Source organism: Glycine max, chromosome 2 (assembly GCF_000004515.6).
Source record: "Glycine max cultivar Williams 82 chromosome 2, Glycine_max_v4.0, whole genome shotgun sequence".
In the NCBI taxonomy this organism is placed as follows: Eukaryota; Viridiplantae; Streptophyta; class Magnoliopsida; order Fabales; family Fabaceae; genus Glycine; species Glycine max.
The window spans coordinates 30,041,895-30,064,567 of NC_016089.4; the positions used below are offsets into that span (position 1 = coordinate 30,041,895).

At 32.6% G+C, this 22,673-nt stretch overlaps 1 protein-coding gene across 3 annotated transcripts; it reads right to left on the reverse strand.

Moving 5' to 3' along the window:
- Positions 1-9,048: 9,048 nt before the first annotated feature.
- Positions 9,049-22,116, reverse strand: LOC100819066 (protein cornichon homolog 1). Of its 3 annotated transcripts, none has more exons than XM_041013678.1 (5): positions 20,644-21,096; positions 20,348-20,529; positions 18,695-18,817; positions 11,569-11,672; positions 9,049-9,396 (listed from the first exon to the last, which is right to left on the reverse strand). In XM_041013678.1, the coding sequence occupies exons 1-4, from the start codon at positions 20,719-20,721 to the stop codon at positions 11,606-11,608; spliced, it is 450 nt and encodes a 149-aa protein (XP_040869612.1). In that variant the 5' UTR covers positions 20,722-21,096; the 3' UTR covers positions 9,049-9,396; positions 11,569-11,605. The 3 variants fall into 3 exon arrangements, with proteins under 3 accessions (XP_040869612.1, XP_040869610.1, XP_040869608.1); XM_041013676.1 differs by lacking the exon at positions 9,049-9,396 and adding an exon at positions 21,865-22,103 and having other exon boundaries at positions 11,321-11,672; positions 20,644-20,964; XM_041013674.1 differs by lacking the exons at positions 9,049-9,396; positions 11,569-11,672 and adding exons at positions 11,895-12,312; positions 21,865-22,116 and having other exon boundaries at positions 20,644-20,964.
- Positions 22,117-22,673: the final 557 nt, after the last annotated feature.

Below are 22,673 nucleotides of genomic sequence, written 5' to 3' on the forward strand. Positions count from 1 at the left end.
GTGTGAACAATACCTTGGAGTCAGGCCAAATGCCAATGCATTGGCTGACGGAAGCACATTGAAATTAAGCTGGTTGGCTTCAGAATTTGCAAATATCCAGGACTATGTGGACAACAAAGAGCACCTCAAAATGTTTGCACATGCTTGGATTTTGAGATTTATTGGAGGTGTCTTGTTGGTGGATAAAAGTAGTAAAAGAGTCCCCATGAGATATTTGCAATTTCTGGTAGCTTTTGAAGAGTGCAGTACTTATGCGTGGGGAGCTGCTGCATTGAGTTATTTGTACAGAGAGACGTGTAACGCAATAAATTATAATGTGCAATCTATTGGCGGTTACGTTCTCTTAATTCAATTGTGGGCATGGGAATGATGCCCTAAATTAGTCCTATCGATTGTGCCTCCACAACAACAAAACAATCCACTTGGCTATAGGTACACAATTTTTAAATTATAGACTTCATTTATAATTTTAATTCTTAATGTATGTAACGCATTATTATTTATTGTTGCATAATTGTTATACAGATGGTTACAAAATAGAAATCCTCATATGGTCAGTGATAGTGTGGAACACTGTCGTTTTAAATTAGACACCATGAAAAGGGGCGAGGTAACTAAGTATACATTTTTCAAATGAACAATGTTATTATTTGTAATTATTTAACGAATTTTTAAATTGCCTTGTAGTTTTTGTGGGTCCCTTACCCCAAAGAAGTCCAAGCATTGTTGAGTCATTTATGTTTTGTTGGGTCTGCAATTTGGAGATGTGTAGTGCCGATGATTTGTTTCAATGTTGTTGAATGGCATCAGCCAGATAGAGTCATGAGGCAATTTGGACTGCAACAACCTATACCTGGCCCTCCATTGCAACCTAGCAATATACATGGCCTAACACTAAAAGGAAAAAGTGGACATAATTGGAGGCGACTACTGTAGCCAGCGCTTAATGAATGGACTAGTCGCTATGAAAGACGGTTTCAAGAAACGCCACCATAAGTTGGGCCCCTCAGTGTGAATTCTAAGTATATGAAGTGGTTTAGGCATAAAACCAAATTGTATATTAGCCGACAACATGTAAGAAGAGGACTAATGGTATTTATTAATTATTGTAGGTCTTACTTATTTATTTTAATATTCTAAAAAGTGGTTATTATTTACATACATTTTCTAAATATATGTATTATTTAACAAGAATTTATACGCAGGGTGAAATTATAGAAATAATGCAGTTCAAGTTGTCCCCATATGGGAGAAGGGTGTCAAATTTGGACGATTTGGCATCGTGCCTTGATAAGATGACTCTTTTAGCTGAGGAAGAGGATAGAATTATTGAGGCACGTGAAGAAGCTCCTCCTTCGGTTCCACAATTTGAAAGTCAACAGTTTGATATGTTGGGTAGGAGTGTGGAGACCCAAGGTTTAGGGCGACGTAGGGAAAGTGTGGATGCAGAAGCACATGTTATTCCTGCGATGCTAGAGCGCTAACATGGAATGTATTACACACCTGATCAGTTCACCCAAGAGCCGTCTCAAATGTCGCCCCTGTATCCGTACCCATATCAAAGCAGAACTTCATCAGGTAAGCAATTTTTGTGTTAATTTAATTTATAATGTCCATTAATATTGTATTTTGCGGCAACCTCTAAAATCTTTATTTACACATTCAGATAGATTAGTTGTCATATGATCATACCTACGATCTCCTCTGTCATATGCCATGGTCCATTTTTCTTTTGAAATCTTGTCGATCCATGTTTTTATGGCAGGACTCAAATCACAAAATTTGTCAAAATTCCTATCGAATATATGCTTCCAAGGAGTGTATCATGCACATTAGTCATTACCAATTTCAGTAAAATTATCATAAAAAATAAGATATATTATAAGTCAAATCTTACTTAATTTTTTCAACATATGTTTTTGTTTCTCATTCTTGAACTTGTGGTTGAAATTGCTTGTGATATGTCGCACGCAGTAAATATGATAAACATGGGGAGGTTGCCACCCAAGTCTTTCATTAGCAACGACTGGCTTTATACTTGCATGACGATCAGAAATGAGACATATATCATCTTTATCTATGACATGTTCACGCAAGTGTGCCGAAAACCATGACCATGCTATTAATGTTTCTCCCTCAACCACAGCAAATGCGAGCAGAAGAACATGGCCATTTCCATCTTGTGTTGTTACCATTAATAGTGTCTCACGATATTTTCCATACAAGAATGTACCGTCGACTTGTATGATTGGCTTGCAATACTTGAAAGCCTCTTTACATTGACCTAAAGTCCAAAATACTCAATGAAACTAACGGTACTCACGACTCACCGTATTGCCAACTACAAAATCATCGTCACATATTTGATAATACGATCTTGGACAATGATTTTTCATGTGCTTCATCCATGACGAAAGTTGGCCATAAGATTCATCCCAATCACCATACTCAATCATAATGGCCTTTTGTTTAGCCTTCCAGGCCTTTCTATATGAAATTTTATAGTTAAACATACCACTAATCCTTTCTTGAATCAAAGAAATTTTCAATGACGGATCTTCTTTAATCATCCCTATGAAAATAATTATAATAAAATTAATTATCAACATAAACCAAATCAATGATAAACAAACATGAATAATTAAAATAGTTAAAATCATACCTACTACACACGTAGCAATCAAATCAAAATCAAATTTGTCATGGTCTTGTGTTATACTTATATTCAAACACGTGCGCGGTCCCCCCCCCCCCCCCACTGTGTAACTTTTCATGTATCAGTTTTTTTAGATACAATTGCCCTTATATAAAAAGGGCATGGGATGTCATCATTTCGATTTGCGCAGCAAACAACATATTTTTGTGATTTTGATTCAACAACTTTAAAAGTTTGTTACACCTTCATAACATATTGTTGCAGTGCATTTTTTACTGCATTTTTGCTTTCAAATTCCATGCCAACAAATAATTCTTGGTCAATATTGAAGGTTGATCTCATATCGAAACCACGGATGTCTTCTTCATCCGGATGACTCCAATTAATGTTACTATAATAAGAAGCAGATTCCCAAAATGCAGTCCCACTTCCACCTGCAAATAAATCTTAATATACGGTTTTTTCTCAAAAGTATTTATGAATTAGATATAAGATTAAAATATTATAAGATTACAATATTATTTAATTAAATATACCTTTTTCATCTGTGTCAAATATATCATCGATATCTTCCTGCTCATCCAACGAGTCCTCAACATATGAATTAGATATCATGTAATCATCATCGTCAGAATCATCATCTAAATTTATTGCAAATCTTTGAACTTTTGATTCATTGCCCACTATATTATTCCCACATGATAATAGTGAATTTGTCGAATTCAACGCAGAAGCACCGACAACATCTACTTCAACGCACAATTCAATGACACCCATTTCTTGTTGTTGTTGAAAACTTTCAATCATTGTTTCAACATCTTCATCATCACAAATTTGCAATGCAATATATTTACCTGCAACTAAAAATCGACAAGTCATAATAGATATACTTTCATTTTTATCTAATTTTACCTTATCACGAATTCTTTTTTTTAACCCATCAAAAGTTACACCACATTTAATTTGAATAGCCTTTTTAGGGCCTTCAAATCTGATGTCGTCGTCACTTTGAAATATTCTTCCATTCAAATAAACCAGAACAATAATCGAAGAACTCATTTTTATAATAAAACCTACAAAATAAATCAATAATGTCATCAATAATTTTCATTAACTATAATGACAAAAAATAATACAAATTAATAAATATATTACCGATTTTCACCCCACAGAAGAAATATTAGCAAAGTTGTAATATAGAGAGAAAGAAAATTGGAGAGATGCGGAAATGTACCAAAGAAAGAAAATTGGAGAGATGCATAAATGTAGTAGAAAGTGTGTCTCGTTTATATAGGCATGTATTGCGCCGATAGTAATGGCGCAATACGTTGTACTTAGGTAATTTGAGCAAAGAGTTGCTCCAACTGACATGCCACAACACCTTTTCAGCTGGTCACATGCTGTCCAAAGCAATCAACACTGTCGTAGCCTGTCCAAAAGTGGTTGTGCCACTGCATGTGTAGCAACCCATTGAGCAAAGTTTTTGACACAACAAATCAATGCCACTTGTCAGCTCCCCGTTGAATTGTGCCTCTGCCTTTGGCACAATACAAATAAAAACAGACCTCCATGATAAATAGTTTCAAAACAACCCCTTTTTGGTAAATAGTTTCTAAAAAGACCCCAAACTGGTGCTTTTGCCCAATTTCAGCTATCCAAACTTCATTTTGGCTAGCTTTGTCTTGTCAACAACTCAACATGTAATTGATTATATTCAAAATTAATTTTCTCAATGCTCTTCCAAACATACACTTAAATCATACTATCTATCAAATTCAAAATATTTTATCACCATCAACCAATTTTCATTTTTTTAGGAACCACTTCATCACTTTATCAATTTCAAATATGGCTCATATTTTTAGGCCAAATTACAATTTTAGTCCCTAACTTTCCCAAATTCATAATTTTGGTCTCCCTAATTTTTAATTGTAACATTTGGTCTCTTAGTTTTATAAATTAGTGGTTTTGGTTCACCTATTACATTATTGACTAATAATTGTGATTAGTAGAATTAATAGGCTAACTATAAAATATATTTTTTTACCAAAGTTGATTATAAATGAACTAAAAACCATTAATTATTAAAAAAAATATAATTAAATTAATAATTATATTAATCACTATAATTAGCTAATAATCTAACAAATGAACCAAAATTACTAATTTATAAAATTAGAAAATCAAATGTTATAGCTAAAAATTAAAGGAACAAAAATCATATTTAAAAAATTAAGAAGACCAAAATTATAATTTAACCTTATGTTTACTGCATTAACCCAAGTCTATTATTTTGAATAATAACTGAAAATAGCTACTAGCCAAAAATCTTTGGTTCTCATCTCTTCGTTAATTTCGACCAATTACAAATTTTGATTCCTTGCATAATTTGGATCTTAACAGTCTCATTTTAGTTTTTTAATATAATATTATATATATATATTACTGATATTGATATTCCTAATAAGTATTATTTTAACTCTTCAATATAATATTTATAATAAAAAATGTAAAATTATTATTTCCTTTTATTTATTTGTTAGTTTTTCTTTGCTTGTATATATAAAATAGCTACAATAATACTTATTATGGGACGGGGAAAGTAGAATGTTTGTATTGTTAATGTACTTTGTTTAGAACTTTTATTCTTACTGGGTTTATGTTTTTGATTTCTAATAAATATTTAAATTTTTAGTTTGTTCTCTGATAAAAAATTTATTTGCATTGAGTCCCTAATAAAAAAGCCAATTGTATTTTTTGGTTGCCTTTAATACTTTTTTAGTCCCTTATAAATTAATGAATTTTGCGTTTTCTCCCTAGTATTTTATTTTCATTTATTATTAGTCTTTTTCAAAGGGACTAATAACAAATAAAAAAATTTATTAAGGATCAAACACAAAATTTACTAATTTATTAAGAATTAAAAAAAATATCAATAATCAAAAATAATTTTTTTTTTATCAAGTAGTAAAAAGGAAGAAAAAAATTATTAAAAAACAAACACAAAAATTCAAGTATTTATTAGAGATCACAAATATATTAGCCTTAATTTTAATATGTAGTAAAAATTTATGTATATCTCCTTTTACGCTTCATTTGATACAACAAATTATGAACGGACAATTTGAGAAGGTAAGAAAATAATTTTGAAAAAATTATTTATCCTTCATTGGTGGCAGGGATAGAGGAGAGAAGATGTTCTCCAAATGAGATCCAACACGATTTAAAATTCTTTTGAAGAATGACAAAATTATCTCTATTTACATCAAACTTTATTATTTATTTAAGATATTTATGTCATTTTATTGACATATGTTTATCTCTATCACATATATCATTGTAGAATGAAAAAAATATATATCTCTATCACATATATCATTGTAATTTTTTTTATAAGTTTCAAAGTGAAGCTTCTAAATAAGCTCACATACAAATAAAGATGGCTGATGAGTAATTTTTTTTATATGTAGGAGTAAAAAACAGGTATAAGATGATTTATAATAACTTATGCACCCTACTCAATCAATTGAGCCGATGAGTGATTTTCATTTGATAAAACTTTATTGAATCTTAATTTGTTTACTCAAACACGTTATGAAGTTTTTATTCTCTCTTACAGAAATAGCCTTTCACTTGTTCATGAAGTATTTGTTTCAAAAATAGTATAGCCTTGTTAAACATATTAAACAAAAAGAGTGGCCTCATGCAAGAAAATTAAGAATAAGCATTTTAGCACAATTATTTCGCTATAATTTAGTTGCTTCTTGTTCGTGTAGAGTAGGAAAATTTTCCTAGGTTGGAGAACTTCATAGTTTGTTAAAGTTTCCCAAAAAGCAAAGTACAAGCTAGAACCATGAGCTCTATGCTCCAAGATTTAATTTGTTACTGATTATGTTCTCAAAAATATCTTTTTTTCCACAACTTTAGTCATCCATAAAGATTAATATGGTGACATTTGGATTTTTAAGAAATTAATTTAATGTTCAAGTAAATATTTAAAAGATTAACTAATGATAAATTTTCAGAAGATCAACATAGTGATAACTTAAATTTGAGGGATAAATGTCCCCAAAAAAATTGAGGGATTAATTTGATTATAAACATTTTTTAAGGATTAATGTGTAGCAACAACAATAACAAAATCTTATCTAATTATCTAAAGTTGATTATATGAATCACAAGACATCATTTAACTTAGTTCAAAATCAAAATTTTAAAGATATTATTAATTGTAAGACCCCTCCTGATAACTTCTTCTATTGTCTTTCTTGGTCTCCTTCTTTACACATGTTCAAAATTATATAATTTACTCTTTTTATGGATGTCTCCCACGATTTTGTTTGTATGTGTCTAAATCTTGTGATCACAAAATTTTATAACACCAAATTGACAATTTTCTAAAAAATAAAAAGTAAAACTCTAATAGTACACATCAAGGATTTTCTTCATGCATCCAACATATTTCGAAAAAATAAAAAATATCCTTACGTATAGCTTATACGGATTGTAAATCCATATGGGCCTTACGGAATTTAAAATTTATATATGTTAAAAAAAATATTATTAGATCAAAATTAATTGTTATGTAAACTTATATGCATATTAAATATACATTAGAAATTTTAGTATTATATGTAACAATATTAATTATTTTTTAACATAATTGACCTATTAATTTAGTTATTTAGAGCATCATACTAATAATGCGATAGTTTATGTTCAAGACTTATATGAACCATTAATTTTAAATTGATGATTGATAATCCGTATAGACTATATGTAAAGTTATTTTTAGTTTTAAAAAAATATGCTGGGTGGAGGAAAAAAGTCCCTAATCATCATACAGACCCACTCCCCTTAGTCCCAACCTTTTTTTATTGATTTGAAAAAACAACTGAAAATGACTGGCAAAAGCTTGCAGTGGCCCGATGGGCCCAAAGGGACACCCAATTGTGGTCAAATCCAGGGCCCGGAAAGAACCCGGCATGTCACGAACCAAACACAGGATCAACACGCAAAGGGACAAAAGGCACATATGTTGCCGTAGAATGGGCCTAATCATCAATTATCAGTTGGAAGAAAGGCATACACTTCTCCAAATGACTACAGTATGTCGGGTATGGCCCAGAAGTGCGAAAGGTAATAAGGGCCCACTCTAATGGCATTGTTGTTTTAATATAGATCAGGGCTATGCTTTCTTTGGGACCTAATATATCATAATCCTTTTAAATATTATTTAGTTTGTGATCAGATTTTCCTTTACAAAAAAATTCCATTTGTTTGTCTCTAAAGAGAGGGTGGAAAAAAGAAACAAATACATGGTTTCAGTAATAAGTTACGTAGCTTTAACATTCACTTTCAAGAATATCATCAGCTGAAAAATTATTTATTTATTTATAAAATGACGTACTTTTAAACAAAAATCTTGTATGTATTAAAGTGTTTGAAAAAAGTCATTTTCAGTCATTTGATCATTGTTATGGTAAAAAGAAAATAATACATTTTCCTTGTGCTTTCAACCCAAATGTGTTTTCAGCGAAAGAAATAATAATCTAGGGGTGTTCAGAGTTCAATCTAGATTAGTTTAATAATAATAATAATAAAAAATCCAATATGTCATAAAAAGAATTTGTGATTCAACTTGGATCGATTTAAGAATGATGTAAAATTTGAATCAAATTAATCCAATTTATTGTGATTTGAATTGGATCAATTATTTTAATTTTTACCTAATTTTTTTAAGGATAAAATTTTATAAGTTTAGTCACCAAATAAATGAAATTCCATTAATTAGAATAAGAGTAAAGTCTAAAACCAATTTTAATGATAATTTTTGTATGTAAGTGAACATTTATCAACCAATTCATTGGTTTAAGGGATATTGGACTCTATTCTCTTAAGTAAAGTTTTAAATTTGAATCTTATGAATAAAAAAACATAATTAAAAAAAATCTTAATAAAGATAATAAATCAAATTTTCCGACATAGATTAATCATCAGAAAAGTTGATAGATAGTCCAGAACAATATCATCATCACATCAAAACATAAAATAAATAAATACATAATGCATATAACAAAATATCATTTCAAACTATTAAATCTGGTCATAAAACCACAACTTGATCTAAATCACAAACTAAATTGCAAATTATCTTCAAGTTATTCAGAAATAATAATATAAGTTCAAATAAGGTTAAAATTTATTTCAAGATAAATATATAGGAATTGCAGTAAAAAAAGAAGACAAAATAAGACTAATATAAATTTAGTTACGTTTCCAATTTGACTCAGTTCAATTTTGAACATGAGAATCACAAACCGAACTGCATTGAGTGTTTAGTATTTTTTATAACAATTTGCTCGATTATCAATTTTATTGGATCAATTTAATAGTTTGGATTAATTCCTGAACACTTTTAATGATAACTCAGTGGAGGCGTTGCAAGAGATGTAAAAAGAATACACAAGTTATTTTCTCTATGACTTCAAGCTTCTAAGCATAATATGAAAAATGAGGACTCCAAAAAAAAAAAAAAAAAACTGCGTCTAAGGTGGACCATGAGGGTAAGTGATCTTTGTGGATCACTATCATTGGCTTTCAGATTAATCTATGTGCATAATTTTATTGTGCACCTTCCCACATCAAAACTTTGTCTCCCTCCTCCTGGAGTCTCCCATCCCATGGCTCCTCTTGTCACTCTTCGACATGTGCCGCCGTCGTCAGTGATTTCTCCGATGCTGACGACGTAATTGTTCCACAACATAACACAAATAAACACCACAATCAGATTCACCAATGAACATAAAACGCATACCAATGAACATAATGTAATTGTGCGATGAGGGCAGTTAGTGGCGATGTTGGGTGACGATGCAGATTGGTTATGATGGGTAACTGGAATGTAAACTTTACATTTCCGAACACATGGGATGCAGGAAGCTTTAGCCATTTGGCATTTTGAAGCCAAACAAACTTACCACGATTAGCACACGAAGCCCCAAATAGCCACGAAAAATTGTGGGTACACGAAGTTCTATGATTCAAATCAAATAGTGACTTTTGGTTAGCAAATGACATCAATTTGGTCTCATTAAAGAGAAACTACTCACATGCCAACGACGACCAAATTATTGCTCTTGAAATCTTTTGAGGACAAAAATAGAGGTTTGGTTTGTTGAACATCTAAATAACATGTACCACTGAAATCATCTCTCAACGTTAAATAAAACTAATAAGGTACCAGTGCATCACAGGTCTTTCCCGTTTTGACGCATATTTAAAATACACTTGTTTATAAAATTAAATATTTTCATAAAAACAAACATATTTAGCTAATTAAATTCTTCAAAATGTCAAAAAAATTGAGAGTTTTCAAACAGAGAAAACGTAGTTAGTTATAGTGTTTAGTATTGATCTCAAGTGGACAATTGATATTTCATCAGCACTTATGTAAAGATGTGTTGGTGTAGGTGTTTAATATTGATCACAAAAAAAAGTGCTTAGTATTATCTTCATCCCATGAGAAGAAATATAATAACTAATTGGATTTTAATTAATTTTAGTATTTTATTTTATCCATAGGAATAAAAAACAGTTAAAAGAATTAAATAACTCAAAAGAATTTAAATAACTCATGCATTTACTTAACCAACTAAACCTCCTTAATAATTAATGTTCGATATAAAAATTTCGACATCTTAATATAAATATTATATATATAACAAAATATTTATTTATAAAATTACTTTATTTGATTTCTAAGCAAGAATGATTTATAATATTTAAAAGTATATATAATTAAGTCAAATATGTAGTTATGTTAAATACAAATGTTTTTTTATCCATTAACTAATTAGTATTAAAGTCATTTTTAATTTAAAATTGTTAACTTCATGTATAACTATTGTTCAACTAAATATTCATTTATGAAATTATTTTATACAATTTTTTTTTAGTAAAAATGATTTCATAGAATTTCAATGTAAAAAAAATATTGTAAAATCTTGGATATGCAATTGCCTTAAATCTTAAGGAAAAAAAAGAGTGAAAAAATAAAAAGAGAAGAAAGAAACATAAAAAGGAAAAAAACAAAAAAAGAAGAAAAAAAAGCAAATATAAGGAGAAAAAATGAAAAATAGTTGAGAAAGAAAAAATATAAAAAAAAGAAAAGGATAAATAGTCAAAAAAAGTTGACACAGTGACAAATTTATCTCTAGAGATAAAAAAAATCCAAATTTAATCCTTGAATATATAAAACATACAACAAATTAGTTTCACAAACAATTCAAAATTAAATCCTAAACTTAGTAACTTAAAATTATTCCTCAAAAAATATAATTTACCATCAATTTAATTATTGAATGTTATAAATTAATGACAAAATGATCTCATAAATTTAACAACTAAATTGATTTGTCACTTTTTTCACATTCAAAGCCTAAATTTATATTTTTTATATTTCAAGAACCAATTTATCATAGCATTACACTTTTAGAGATGAATTTGACTATTTAAAAAAATGTAAAACTCAAAAGAGAAAAGAAAAAATGTAAAAAGGAAAAAACATAAAAAATTAAAAGAAATAGAAGAATTGAAAACAATCAGAGAAAGAATTGGGTGAAAAAGAAAGAAAGAAAGAAAAAGTTGAGAGGAAAACAAAAATGTTCACAAGTTAGCCGCTAAAATTTTGCTGTAAGGAAGACACGTATCCCCAGGAAAACAAAAATGTTCAAAGAATAGATTCGTGCAACAAGCTATTTCAAGTGAAAAAAAGACTATCAAACAATGGGGATACACGAGTTCGCAATCTTTCATTCAAATTAATGACTAACATTTCTATTTCTGTACAACTAATGGTACAGATTAAGTCACAAATTCCCACCAAAAAGGGGACCCTCCCAGCAACTTACCCAGAGTGTCATACACTCATACTGCACATGTTGTGGGTTACCAAAGGTTTCCTATGTCTTCATCGTCTTCGATGCCTAAATAGTAGACGGCGGTTAATGTAAGCCTGCAAATAGAAAGTTGGTAGAAAAGTTTACCTTCAGGTTGGGGGAGTTAAAAATTTAGCCATGAAGAATGAAGCTTGCAAGAATAAGCGTAGAATATTTCAGATACCCGAAGGGAAATTGTCCATTTTATTTTCCCAAGGGAAGGAAAATTTAAGAAAACACCATAAGAGCAAAAAGGAGGAAAAGCATTCCAATTTTAAGTCAGGGCAAGTGAAAACATATTTAAATTTCTTTGGCATAATATTGACTGGAGTGGTTTATAACAAAAAGATAACAAGATAGATAGACACAGAAAACCCTAACTTATTTCTTGTGTCAAGGAAATTCTAAAAGTCAACAAATAGGAGGATACAATGGTCCCGATAAAATAAACACACACACACAGACAAATGTTTATTGTTTTGATTAATTATAAAAAGCTATCTTGCTTTCCAATATATTAGCAACATGCTTATAACCAAAATACATTTAGCAATTAGGAGAATTCAAGGTTCTCATCTCTTTTTTTTTTTTTTTTCCACAGATCAAGGGGAGGATCTACCGCAAAGGTGGGTCCTGGGGGTAGCGCACAGGGAGACCCATGAAGGAGAGATGGAAAGGAGTTGGAAAAGTAAGGAGAACACATAGTGAGATTTCAACCTGCACACAGTCGTTACAAACCACAACTCTACCAACTTAGCTATCTCAGGGACCAGAATTTTCAATTAAAATAAAACATAAATGTATGTTTGTAGAGATCCACAACAAGAGCCCCAATTAGTGTCGGAGAAATAATTAATTACAGACTCCAAGGTAGGCCTAAGCAAAACAAACGGATTCATGTCCTATATAAACTATTAGGTTAACCATGGAGTACCATAGTAGTCAATAACACACTATACAGGAGTAATCAAGCGGAGTCGCCCAGGGCTGCTATGAGATTCAAATTGCGTATCAGTCTTCAATAGCAGCTTTTCACATGTTATAGCAGGACTACTATGATATAGGCTTCAAACACCCATTTTTACCCCAGAAATAACATTGTGATTTCTCCACGATTTTCTAATGCATTTTTTGCTTCAGAAACATAATAGGATTTTAAACCCTTCTTCCTTAACCATTCCACAAAAGGTTACCTCTTTTTCAACCTTTGTTCTATAGGACTTCTTTTTTTCGGCGTTCTGTTCTTTCTTCTTCCTTTAAACTCCCCCATTCACATTCTATTAATTTTTATCTAATTTATTTTGTTCTTTTTCTGTTAATAATACCATGCTCTTTCAATTTTTTGACTTTGTTGTTATTGCTCCTAGATTGATGGTAATTTTGTGCGTAAATTGTGACTTATTATTTATCAAGAATTTCTTCTTTTTTTTCTTTTGCTGGAGTATTTATTGTAGTATAAATTAGTTTTTCTCAATTCCTCTTCCTATTTAGAGGCAGCTACTGGTATAACATAAACCCACCCTGAATAGGCCTAACCTAATCAGTTGCAGGCCCATTCCCTTTCTTTCAACATAACCTCAAACCTAACTAACTAATTACTAACTTAACTAAAGGGGTGTTTGTTTTAAGGACAAAGGTATAATATGTACTCTCACGAATCACAATCCTAAGAATATTATTCCAACAAACATTTTTTTTTATTATTCAGAGTGTATTTTTTTTATTCGGCCCCATGAACATGTTTGGTTGGCCTTAAGTAATTTCAGAAAAAAAAAATATTTAATTAAAAAATAAAAAATAAAGTGTAAGAAGTGAAAGAATGGAATGGGGCTAGGTAGTTATTGTAGAAAATAACTTACATTCCCATGGGAATATAAAGAAACCCACATTCAATCATGGGAATAGGAAACACTATTCCTGGGAATAAACAATTCCTTTTTGAATGATGGGATATTCCCATGAGAGAATGTGATATTCCCATGTTCACTTTCCCATGATTCCTTTTTGATACCTTGAAACAAACACAACCTAACTAACTGACCTATCATATTTCCTTTCATTTAAATTTCACTTATACTTTGATAGGATTCAGGAAGTTATAGAGTTAGAAACAGAGTATAATTAAAATTAGGTGGTTAGAATAGGAAGGCAAGGGCTTGGGAGGGATAGAAGGGAAAGAGATTTAGATTTGTCAGCATTTGGGAACTGAGCATTAGCTCCATTGTATTAAGGGGAAACCGTTAATTAAAAGAAAACCTTAGAGGAGAATTCTAAACTTTTCTTTATTGTCATTCAACATCCTTCTCTTTATTTTTTTCTTTGTGCATCTCTCTAAATTCTCACATTCTGTTTCTGAGTTTGTATTGGTCTAACCTACCATATCCACAATTCAGGGAGATGAAGAATTCACATTGAAGCCTTGGAGAAGATAACCAGTTAACAAAGAGTTCAGCTGCGATCCTTGGAAACAAATATAAAAAAGATCAAGATGTTGGATGGCATCAATGAGATTAAACTGATGCTGGGGAAGTGGAACATGGCCCAAGATGGGAGACAAAGGAGACCAAGGCACGTCAGTCACACAATTAGGTGTCAGTGTCACTCCAAGGGAATAAGAATGTGGCGTAAAATGCAACAGACAATTTTAATTCTGAAGAACTGAGTATGGGGAAGATTCAATAAGAGGCAAGGTGGAACTACCCTGTTTTTTTATGGAAAAATTCACTTGGTTAGATAGCAAAAGCAGCAGAGAAGATACAATTAGCCTTCATCAACTAGGACAGCAAAATGGTTCTCTGGTTTCAGTTTCTTAGAATTTGGGCTCATGACCTAACTCAACCCCACAAAAGTGGCTTATAAGATGAAGATTGGCTAAGATTTATAAGGTCTACATTGGTCATATTTCTAGTCAATGTGAGATCTCAACACACCCTCATACCCATGACCATCTAGAGCATGAACAAGTGCATGTGGCTCAATAACAACACCTCCTCACACCTAGGAATAGAGATCTAGAACATAAACAAATACAGGTTGCCCAATAAAGAATCTAGGATAAGCTCTGATACCATCTTAGAACTTGGGTTAGGGTCTAACTCAATCTAAGAAAACCAACTTGTAAGGTGAGAACCGTCTAAGCCCTATAGGGACTACATAAGTCATATCTCTAATTGTTGTGAGGTCTTAACACAGTTCTTTCACAAGAAGCCAAGAAGTCTCCCAAAATTTCTTAGAAGCAGCTAACAGTGATTTGAGGAGTGTATTTTAGGATCAGTGCATGAGTGATTATCCACCTTGAGGCAAAAGGGCTGAGGTGGCCAAAGTTTAGCTTCTGGATTACTTCTTGAGAGGTCCGACTGTCCGAGACAAGATCCGAAGCAAGTGACTGAAGTCAACAATCTGACCAAGGGCATCAAGGAGGAGCTGTGGGGCAACAAAGTATCACCATGGTGGATGAGGAGCTGTCAGCTATGTGCAAAAATTGTTGGGTCAAATCACCAATCTCGAGGCCTGGACTCAAGCTAACAGAATTCTAAAGAGAGAATATTTGAGAGAAAAGAAAAGCTTAGAAAAGAGAAGATGAAAATACTATTGGCCAACTGAATTGAGGATTACAATTTTAATTATATAGGCTAGACAGTTAGTTATGACAGCTGTCAACAGCTGTCATTAACTAACTCTAACTAACTCAGCCAACTAACATACTAATATTAACTAGAGTAAACTCCCCAAGAGTGAGTTGAATAACTGCAACTCTATTACAATACTCTAATACATGCTTATGGCATCTATTAGAAAAGGAAATCATCACCAAAAAGTGGTCCATTCATTCTCACAAACCTAATGGATCCAACCAATTTAGATTATGGATAGTTGTCAAACGGCAATAAAAGAAGTACAATGGGCCCAAACAACTCATCAGAGGGGAGTTTCCCAGTAGGGTATGGCCCCCCCCCCCAACACAATGAGCATTGGGTAGTTCATTTCTGTTGGAAACAGGGGAACAAAGCAGCTTCCATATGAGGAATATGCTTGACTAAAGAAAGGTCAGTATTTACACTGCGGCCAACTGTCTATTCTAATGAACCAATGCCCAGAAAAGAGCTTGTAGGTGACAATTCTAGCAGGGGGTGAATAGTTGGATGATGATGGAGAAGCTATCAAGTGGGATGAAACATTGAGGGGAAGACATATAGCTGGAATTCACTACACGGGCAATATTCTTTCTCTTTCTTTATTCTCTATTTTTGTCTCTCTAAATTCTCATTTTGTTTCTTGGTTCATGACATAGAATTTATTAACTAACAATGGAAATTGGTTGATTCTTCAATGAGAATCAAATATACAACAATAAAAATGAAGTAGAATGATGCTCTTCCACCTGGGAAAAGCCATTTTATTAGGTAGAAAAGAGGAAAGAAAAAACCAGGATATGATAACTTATTATTCAAAACATAAAAACAACAAGTGGAATGATGCCAATCATCAAAAAAGGATGGCACTCCCATGAAATAGAAGTATGATCTTTTCAATTTAATCCGATAAAAAGAATTTGGTGAACCAGAATTGTAGAAGTTATTTTTCCAAAAGCAAGTAAATAATTAATAATATGTCAAATAATTATTTTAAAAGAATATGATTATATTAATATGCAACAAATCCATAATCCTTTTTTTCTTAAAAGGATCAAATCCTTTTAACTTGCATAATTACATTTGGTATGTTCTATATTTTTCAAATTTCGATTTTGGAGGACAAAATACTTTGAAGATTTATTTAGGTCACATAACACATGTAGACAAGGAACCCAAGCATTCTCACGTGTAAGCTTATGTGTATGTATGATCAAGGTTATCAAACTCTTGAGTTAATTCGCTAACTCTTATGAATTTACAAATTCACTTACCCTCTGCGAGTTTACTCGTGTATAAACTCTTTTTTCAGTAAATTCTGGATAGACTCTATAAACTTTAAGTAACTCGATAGACTCTCGAATTTACCACCGAGTCAACGAGTCAGCGAGTTAAAAAAATTAGACCAAAATATAAGTCATTTTGAATTGTTTTCTGTTTGTTTAGTGTTCAACATACCTTCATTTAGTGTGTTGCTCCCAAATAAAAAAATTCTCACATTTAATAACATCAAACTCTTGTTCTCTAATAACATCAAACTCTTGTTCTCTAATAACATCAAACCCTCGATGGGAATGATTTATCACTACTATAACATCTGCAAGTTACTATCTAGTAACAATTACTATTTAAGTATTGTGAAATTTATGATTTACTATTTTAATTTATTATATTGTTAAAATATTTAATTGATATGTTATTTATAAATATTTTGTTATCATTTTTAGGTTAAATTACTCATTTGATCTCTATAGTTTCACGATTCGTACTTTTTAGTTCCTATAATTTGAAAGTGGTTTTTTAGTCCCTATAGTTTACATTTTAATTCTCTTTTAGTCCCTAGTTTAAAAGTGGTTTTTTTAGCCTTTATAGTTTGTATTTTAATAATCTTTTAGTCCCTATAGTTTGAAAGTAATTTTTTTAGTTTCTAAAATTTTTATTTTAATTATCTTTTAGTCCTTACTACAAAAAAAATATATTTAAAAATAATTAGCTACAAATTAGTTATAAATTATCAACTATTTTTTTATTACAAATTATCTTGAAATAAATTAGTTATGAATTACTTGTTAATATTTTGTAGTTAATTGTAATTGATAATATTAATCATATTTTGATGATAAGGACTAAAAGGGAATTAAAGTATAAAGTATAAGGACTAAAAAAATCACTGTCAAGTTATAGGAACTAAAAGAGAATTAAAATGCAAATTATAAAAACTAAAAAAATCACTTTAAGAAAACCACTTTCAAATTATAGGAACTAAAAGAGAATTAACATGTAAACTACAGGGACTAAAAAACCCACTTTAAAACTATAAGGACTAAATTAGTAATTAAACCTTATTTTTATATGAAGTGAACTCTTACGAATCTACGAGCTAAGTCTACAAGTCGAGTCTATGAAATTCTCACGAGTTTACGTAAACTCTCGAGTTTGATAACCTTGTGTATGACACAAAAACAATTACAATTTCAAAAGTAAATATCAATGAATCAAGGTCACTTGACAAAAATTCACTCATTTAAATCAATATTGGAGACCAAGAGAATTAAAGAGGAAAAAAATATTGTAGAATATTACTCTTCCTGCAGCAAGAATCCTAATGGAAAGCCTTAATTAGAACAATGTTGTTAATGGCGGATGGCGGAAAGTCAAAAATCCGCCATAAAAATATGGCGGATGGCGTAGCGGAAAATGGCGGATGTTATGGCGGACAAAAAAAAAAAAGGGACTGTTAACAGTAAAAAGGCGTGTCAAATAGCAAAAGGAAAAAAAAAGCTGCAGACAGAAAAATGGGGTGTCAAACAGCAAAAAGCCCAAAAAAAAAAAAAAACAGATCAGCTGACCCGCGCGTCTTCTTCGTCTTCTTCCTTCGCGAGACAGAAACAAGGGGTGGTGCCGCCGTTCGTGCGTTGCGGGCCTCGTCGTCGGAGCTCGTCGCCGCCGTTCGTGCGTTGCGGGCCTCGTCGCGGTGCGTGCGCGTGCGAACTGCGGGTAAGGGGTGGTGTCGCGGTGGCGGCTGGGTGCGGCGGGGTGCGGGAGGGACGCAGGCAAGGGAGGTTCTGAAGGCAAGCTGGGGAGGTTCTGAAGGCAAGCTGTGCGGGAGGGACGCGGGAGGGTTTTTAGTTTAATGAATAACCAGGTAGGGTTTGGTCGGGTCGGCCCAACTCCTACCGCGGACAAAAGCCAAACGAATTTCCGCCGTTTCCGCCAGTTCCGCTACCCCGCCACGACCGCCATGGCTACGGCGGCCGCCATGACGCCGCCATCCCAAACCCGCCACGCCACCGCTATTCGGTGGCGTTTTTTCGAAAATCCGCCATGGAAAACCGTCATGGCGCCGCCATGGCCGTCATTTAACAACACTGAATTAGAAAAACGAAATAGATATAATGTTAAGCAATAAGACCATCCAAGCTAATGCACAGTAGATAAGCATGCTCTATTGTAAGGGTGTGACAAACCTGAAGATAGTAACAATGAGAACCGTTAAGTATAAAGCAAGTTTTGCTATCCGATATTTCTTCTCAGCATTAAGTACCCTAAACACTTCAGTAACATCAATAAGATGTTCTCTTTTCACATACCTGAAACATGGAAATGGAATAATCATGACAAAAAAACATAAACACATTTAAATGACAAGAGCCCAAATGAAAGTATGAAACAAGGACAAACATAAACTCAATATACTCAAAAATACTGTTGTTGACACTTGACATTTCCTATCCAATATGTATATCACCCCCAAAATAATTCAACATTTGGATATACAAGTTGTAAAACTTTTAAACATGAAAGTAACCGGGTCATGTGGCATGGATCATGGCATCACGCATTCGTTTCACTTTACAAAACCAATAAACAAGGTTAACAAACTAATAGCAACATATTTCCCTCACACAACTATTAAGGTTAATAAATTAATAGCTCAAGAACATAAACTAGAAAACTATAATGCCAAAAAATAAAAATAAACCTCAAAGCCAAACAGAGAGTTTAAAGAATTCCATCTTATTTGTCTAAAGTATCCAGCAGTTAATAAGGATAAAAAAGAATCAGACTGAATGCAGTTTCAATAAAAACCTCCAGATCCAAACAGTATAATGAAAGGATTAACAAATAATTTCATGTTGATTGCCAGCCTATAGTAGGAATACAATATTCAATATATTTGTGTCTTTCTCAATCTCTTTGGTGAGTGAAAGAATTTTGATAATAAACAGCTAAAATATCTAAGTATTGAAAAATGTTTACAATGGCTTTATGTTAGGATACTGAGCTTGGGCCAAACACAGATTAGTTAAAATTACTTATGTGGAGCCAGTTGGTTACACCTATGGCCCTCATTATGAAGAAGCATTTGCCCCAATTAAAAATTATGCAACTTAAAAAAAAAAAAAGAAACAACTCAAGAAAAACTGCTTTAATACTTTTTCAGAAGTTAAAAATAATAGTTTCCAAAAAGAAGAAAAAAACTTCATCATGAAATGAAATCTTTCTTTTAAGAAGAATCTACTACAGGTTTCCAGTGTTCTCAATGGTGGATGGCAGAAGGCCAAAATTCCGCCATATAAACATGCTTGCACCTTATGGCACCGCCTACAAATTGCCTATGGCAGTTGGCCAAAACTCCACCACACCATTCCACCATGGCGGGGCCATAGCAGTTATTTAACAACACTGCAAGTTTCTAAAGGTAAAGGCAAGAGAGTTGAACCAAGGGAATCTCATTAAGGATGATGAGGAGATAAAATCTAGTCAGAAAACAAGAAATCAAGAAAGGTGAAAGAGTTACTTTTACAAGCTATTTAAAGGACACGACATTATATTGTACTCTGGTAGGCTAAACACTAGAGAGGAGGACCAAAACTATAACTTCTATCATAGAACTTGGAAATCTGAGGTAACAGAAGCATTGAAGAGGATGAATAATGGCATAGCAATAGGACTGGGTAATATATCTATTGAGATATGGAAGGGCCAAGGAAAAAAAAAAACATATGATGATTGACAAAGTTGTTAAATACAATTATGACTAGGGAGGTCTGAGATCATGTTGGATGAGGGGAGAAGTACTTTACACAATGCCATTAAAAAAAATAAAAATAACTTACAGCCTGAGATGATAGCAAGTAACAGGAACAGTGAGCAAAAACATGAACCAGTGGCCAGTGAAGAGGCAGAGGGCACACAGCGCTCCCTGCCCAACGTACTCCGGGAGGACGAAGTAGTTAATCCGCGACGCCGCGTCGAACGGGTTGATGTAATCAGATTCCAAATCCGACAGGATCAAAACCTTAAACCCCCAACAACAACAACAAAAAATCACAATAATTAAAAAAATAGTCGTATTGAGAAAAAAAAAAAAAAAAGAGTGAAAAGTAAAAGGGAAAATGGAATAGAAGAAGACCTGGTAGAAAGTGGAGGCGAGAAGGGCAATGTTGGCAGGGAAACAAATGACGAGCCAGAAGAGGAGATTCCAACCCATTTACTGAGTGAGAAAAGAAGGAGCGGAGCAAAGTAGGGTTTTGTGAAGGTATGTTAGAAACCGAACCGAACCGATTTGAAATTTCAAAAAGTGAGGATTATGTTGTGAGAGTGACGAGTTGGGAAAAGAGTGTGGGCGAGTTGGAGTGCATGAATCTTTTCACGGATTCTTTGTTCGCCTCCTCGCCTGTTGAAAAAGTAAGAGTAAAGTTGCAAGCGTTCACCTCTTCACCCTTCCACATTCCTGCATATGTAACCGTGATTTTGAAAAAATAAAAAAGAGGTAAAAAAACGTGGTAGAAACTAGAAAGGGAGCAACACCCTCGACTTCAAGGACTGTTGGAGAGATTAACGTAGAGTTAATTGAAGGGTTGATTGAACTTATTCAATGGTTACTGCTAATCATTTTTTGTCCCAAATCTTTGGGGTTGCTTTTTCCAATAAATGTTGGTTATAGTAAAAAAAAAAAAAGAATAAATTACAAGGACTCTAATATGATTTGCTTCAATTACATTCAATATCTCTTTCTTTTTTTACATTATTTTTAATATTTAATTTGGTCCCTTAGTTTATTTTACATGCTAAATTTTATTTTCTATTTTTACCCAATTGGGTCATTTATGTCAAATGGAATAGATGTCTATTAGGTAATGAATCTCGGTGGTTGTTAAATAGTGGTTGTTTCAAATCACAATTATATTTTTTCATTATTTTTAAATTTAGAAAATAAAATAAATATAATTTTAAAACCAGTGAACAACCCTCGTCATCAACAACCTTATAGGCCCTACAAACCTTGTATGACAACTACGTCAATTGGACCTCTTATAGGCCCTACAAACCTTGTATGACAACTACGTCAATTGGACCTCTTTGAGCATGCTTTCAAACAATGTTGTCGTGCAATTTGGAGAAAATATAATCATTATCTTCTCCTCCACTTTCTCATCAAGAACAGCCTCCACTAAATTAAGATCAAATTGGTCAAGCTTCGCCCACTCATCAAGCCTCTTATTGATTGCAAAAATAAAGAGTAAAAATATAACTATGCAACCAACCAATCCTTGAAACCAAAACCCCAGTTGTTCACTAATTCATTCAAATTGAGGGAGAGAACGAAAATTCGAAGGATGAGGGGTCTTACACTCGGTGTAATGGACATAATACCCGTAATCGTCGGGGATGGTGTTGGGAACCTTGTGGCGTTTGATGACTTCGATGGGTTGGTACTTATTGTCCCTCCACTGGCACATGACACGCATGCCCACCTCCAACGGGAGCACCGGCGATCTTTATTGCTTCGATGCGTTGGGCTCCGATGGTGCCTCTGCGCCATTGACTGAGAGATTTTTTGTTGCATACTCAAAAGACAAAAGGACCCAATTTCATACTCAAAACTAAGGGACCTAATTGAGCACTTAAAATAAACTAATAAACTAAGGGAGCAAATTGAGTATTAAGCCTACTTTTAGAGTAAAATTATCCATATGTTGGGCGCTAATCGTTAAGAAGCACATGTAATGCACTAACTAAGTTGCCATTGGACGATGTGTCCTTTAGACGCTAGGTCAATATGAGCTCAACACTTAGACAATTAATCATTCCTTTATAAATTTTATTCCAAGCTTGTTCATAAATATTGTAATCACACAGTATAGGAATGCCACTTTCATATATACTGTAATCTTCAAGTTGATGCTTGATCCAAAGCAATTGAGAACAACAACTTGCAAATGAGATATACTCTGTTTTTTCTTTCACTTGTTCTTTTTCTTTCAATTCTATCTATCGCATAATCAATGTCACAGTAATCAACTAATCTAAAATCTTTCTTCTTTTTAAAACACAAACCAAGAGTAGTTGTACCAATGAGATATCTAAAAATCCTTTTCATATCAATTAAATGTACTTCCCTTAGATCCTTTTAGAATATGGCACGTAGGCATCCACTAA

Coding starts and splice junctions, on each gene's coding strand:
- LOC100819066 (XM_041013674.1), bottom strand. CDS start 20,721: ATGGGTTGGAATCTCCTCTTCTGGCTCGTCATTTGTTTCCCTGCCAAC. Junction 20,530..20,643: donor TCGCCTCCACTTTCTACCAG/GTCTTCTTCTAT, acceptor TGGGGGTTTAAG/GTTTTGATCCTGTCGGATTT. Junction 18,818..20,347: donor ACTTGCTATCATCTCAGGCT/GTAAGTTATTTT, acceptor TCCATGTTTCAG/GTATGTGAAAAGAGAACATC.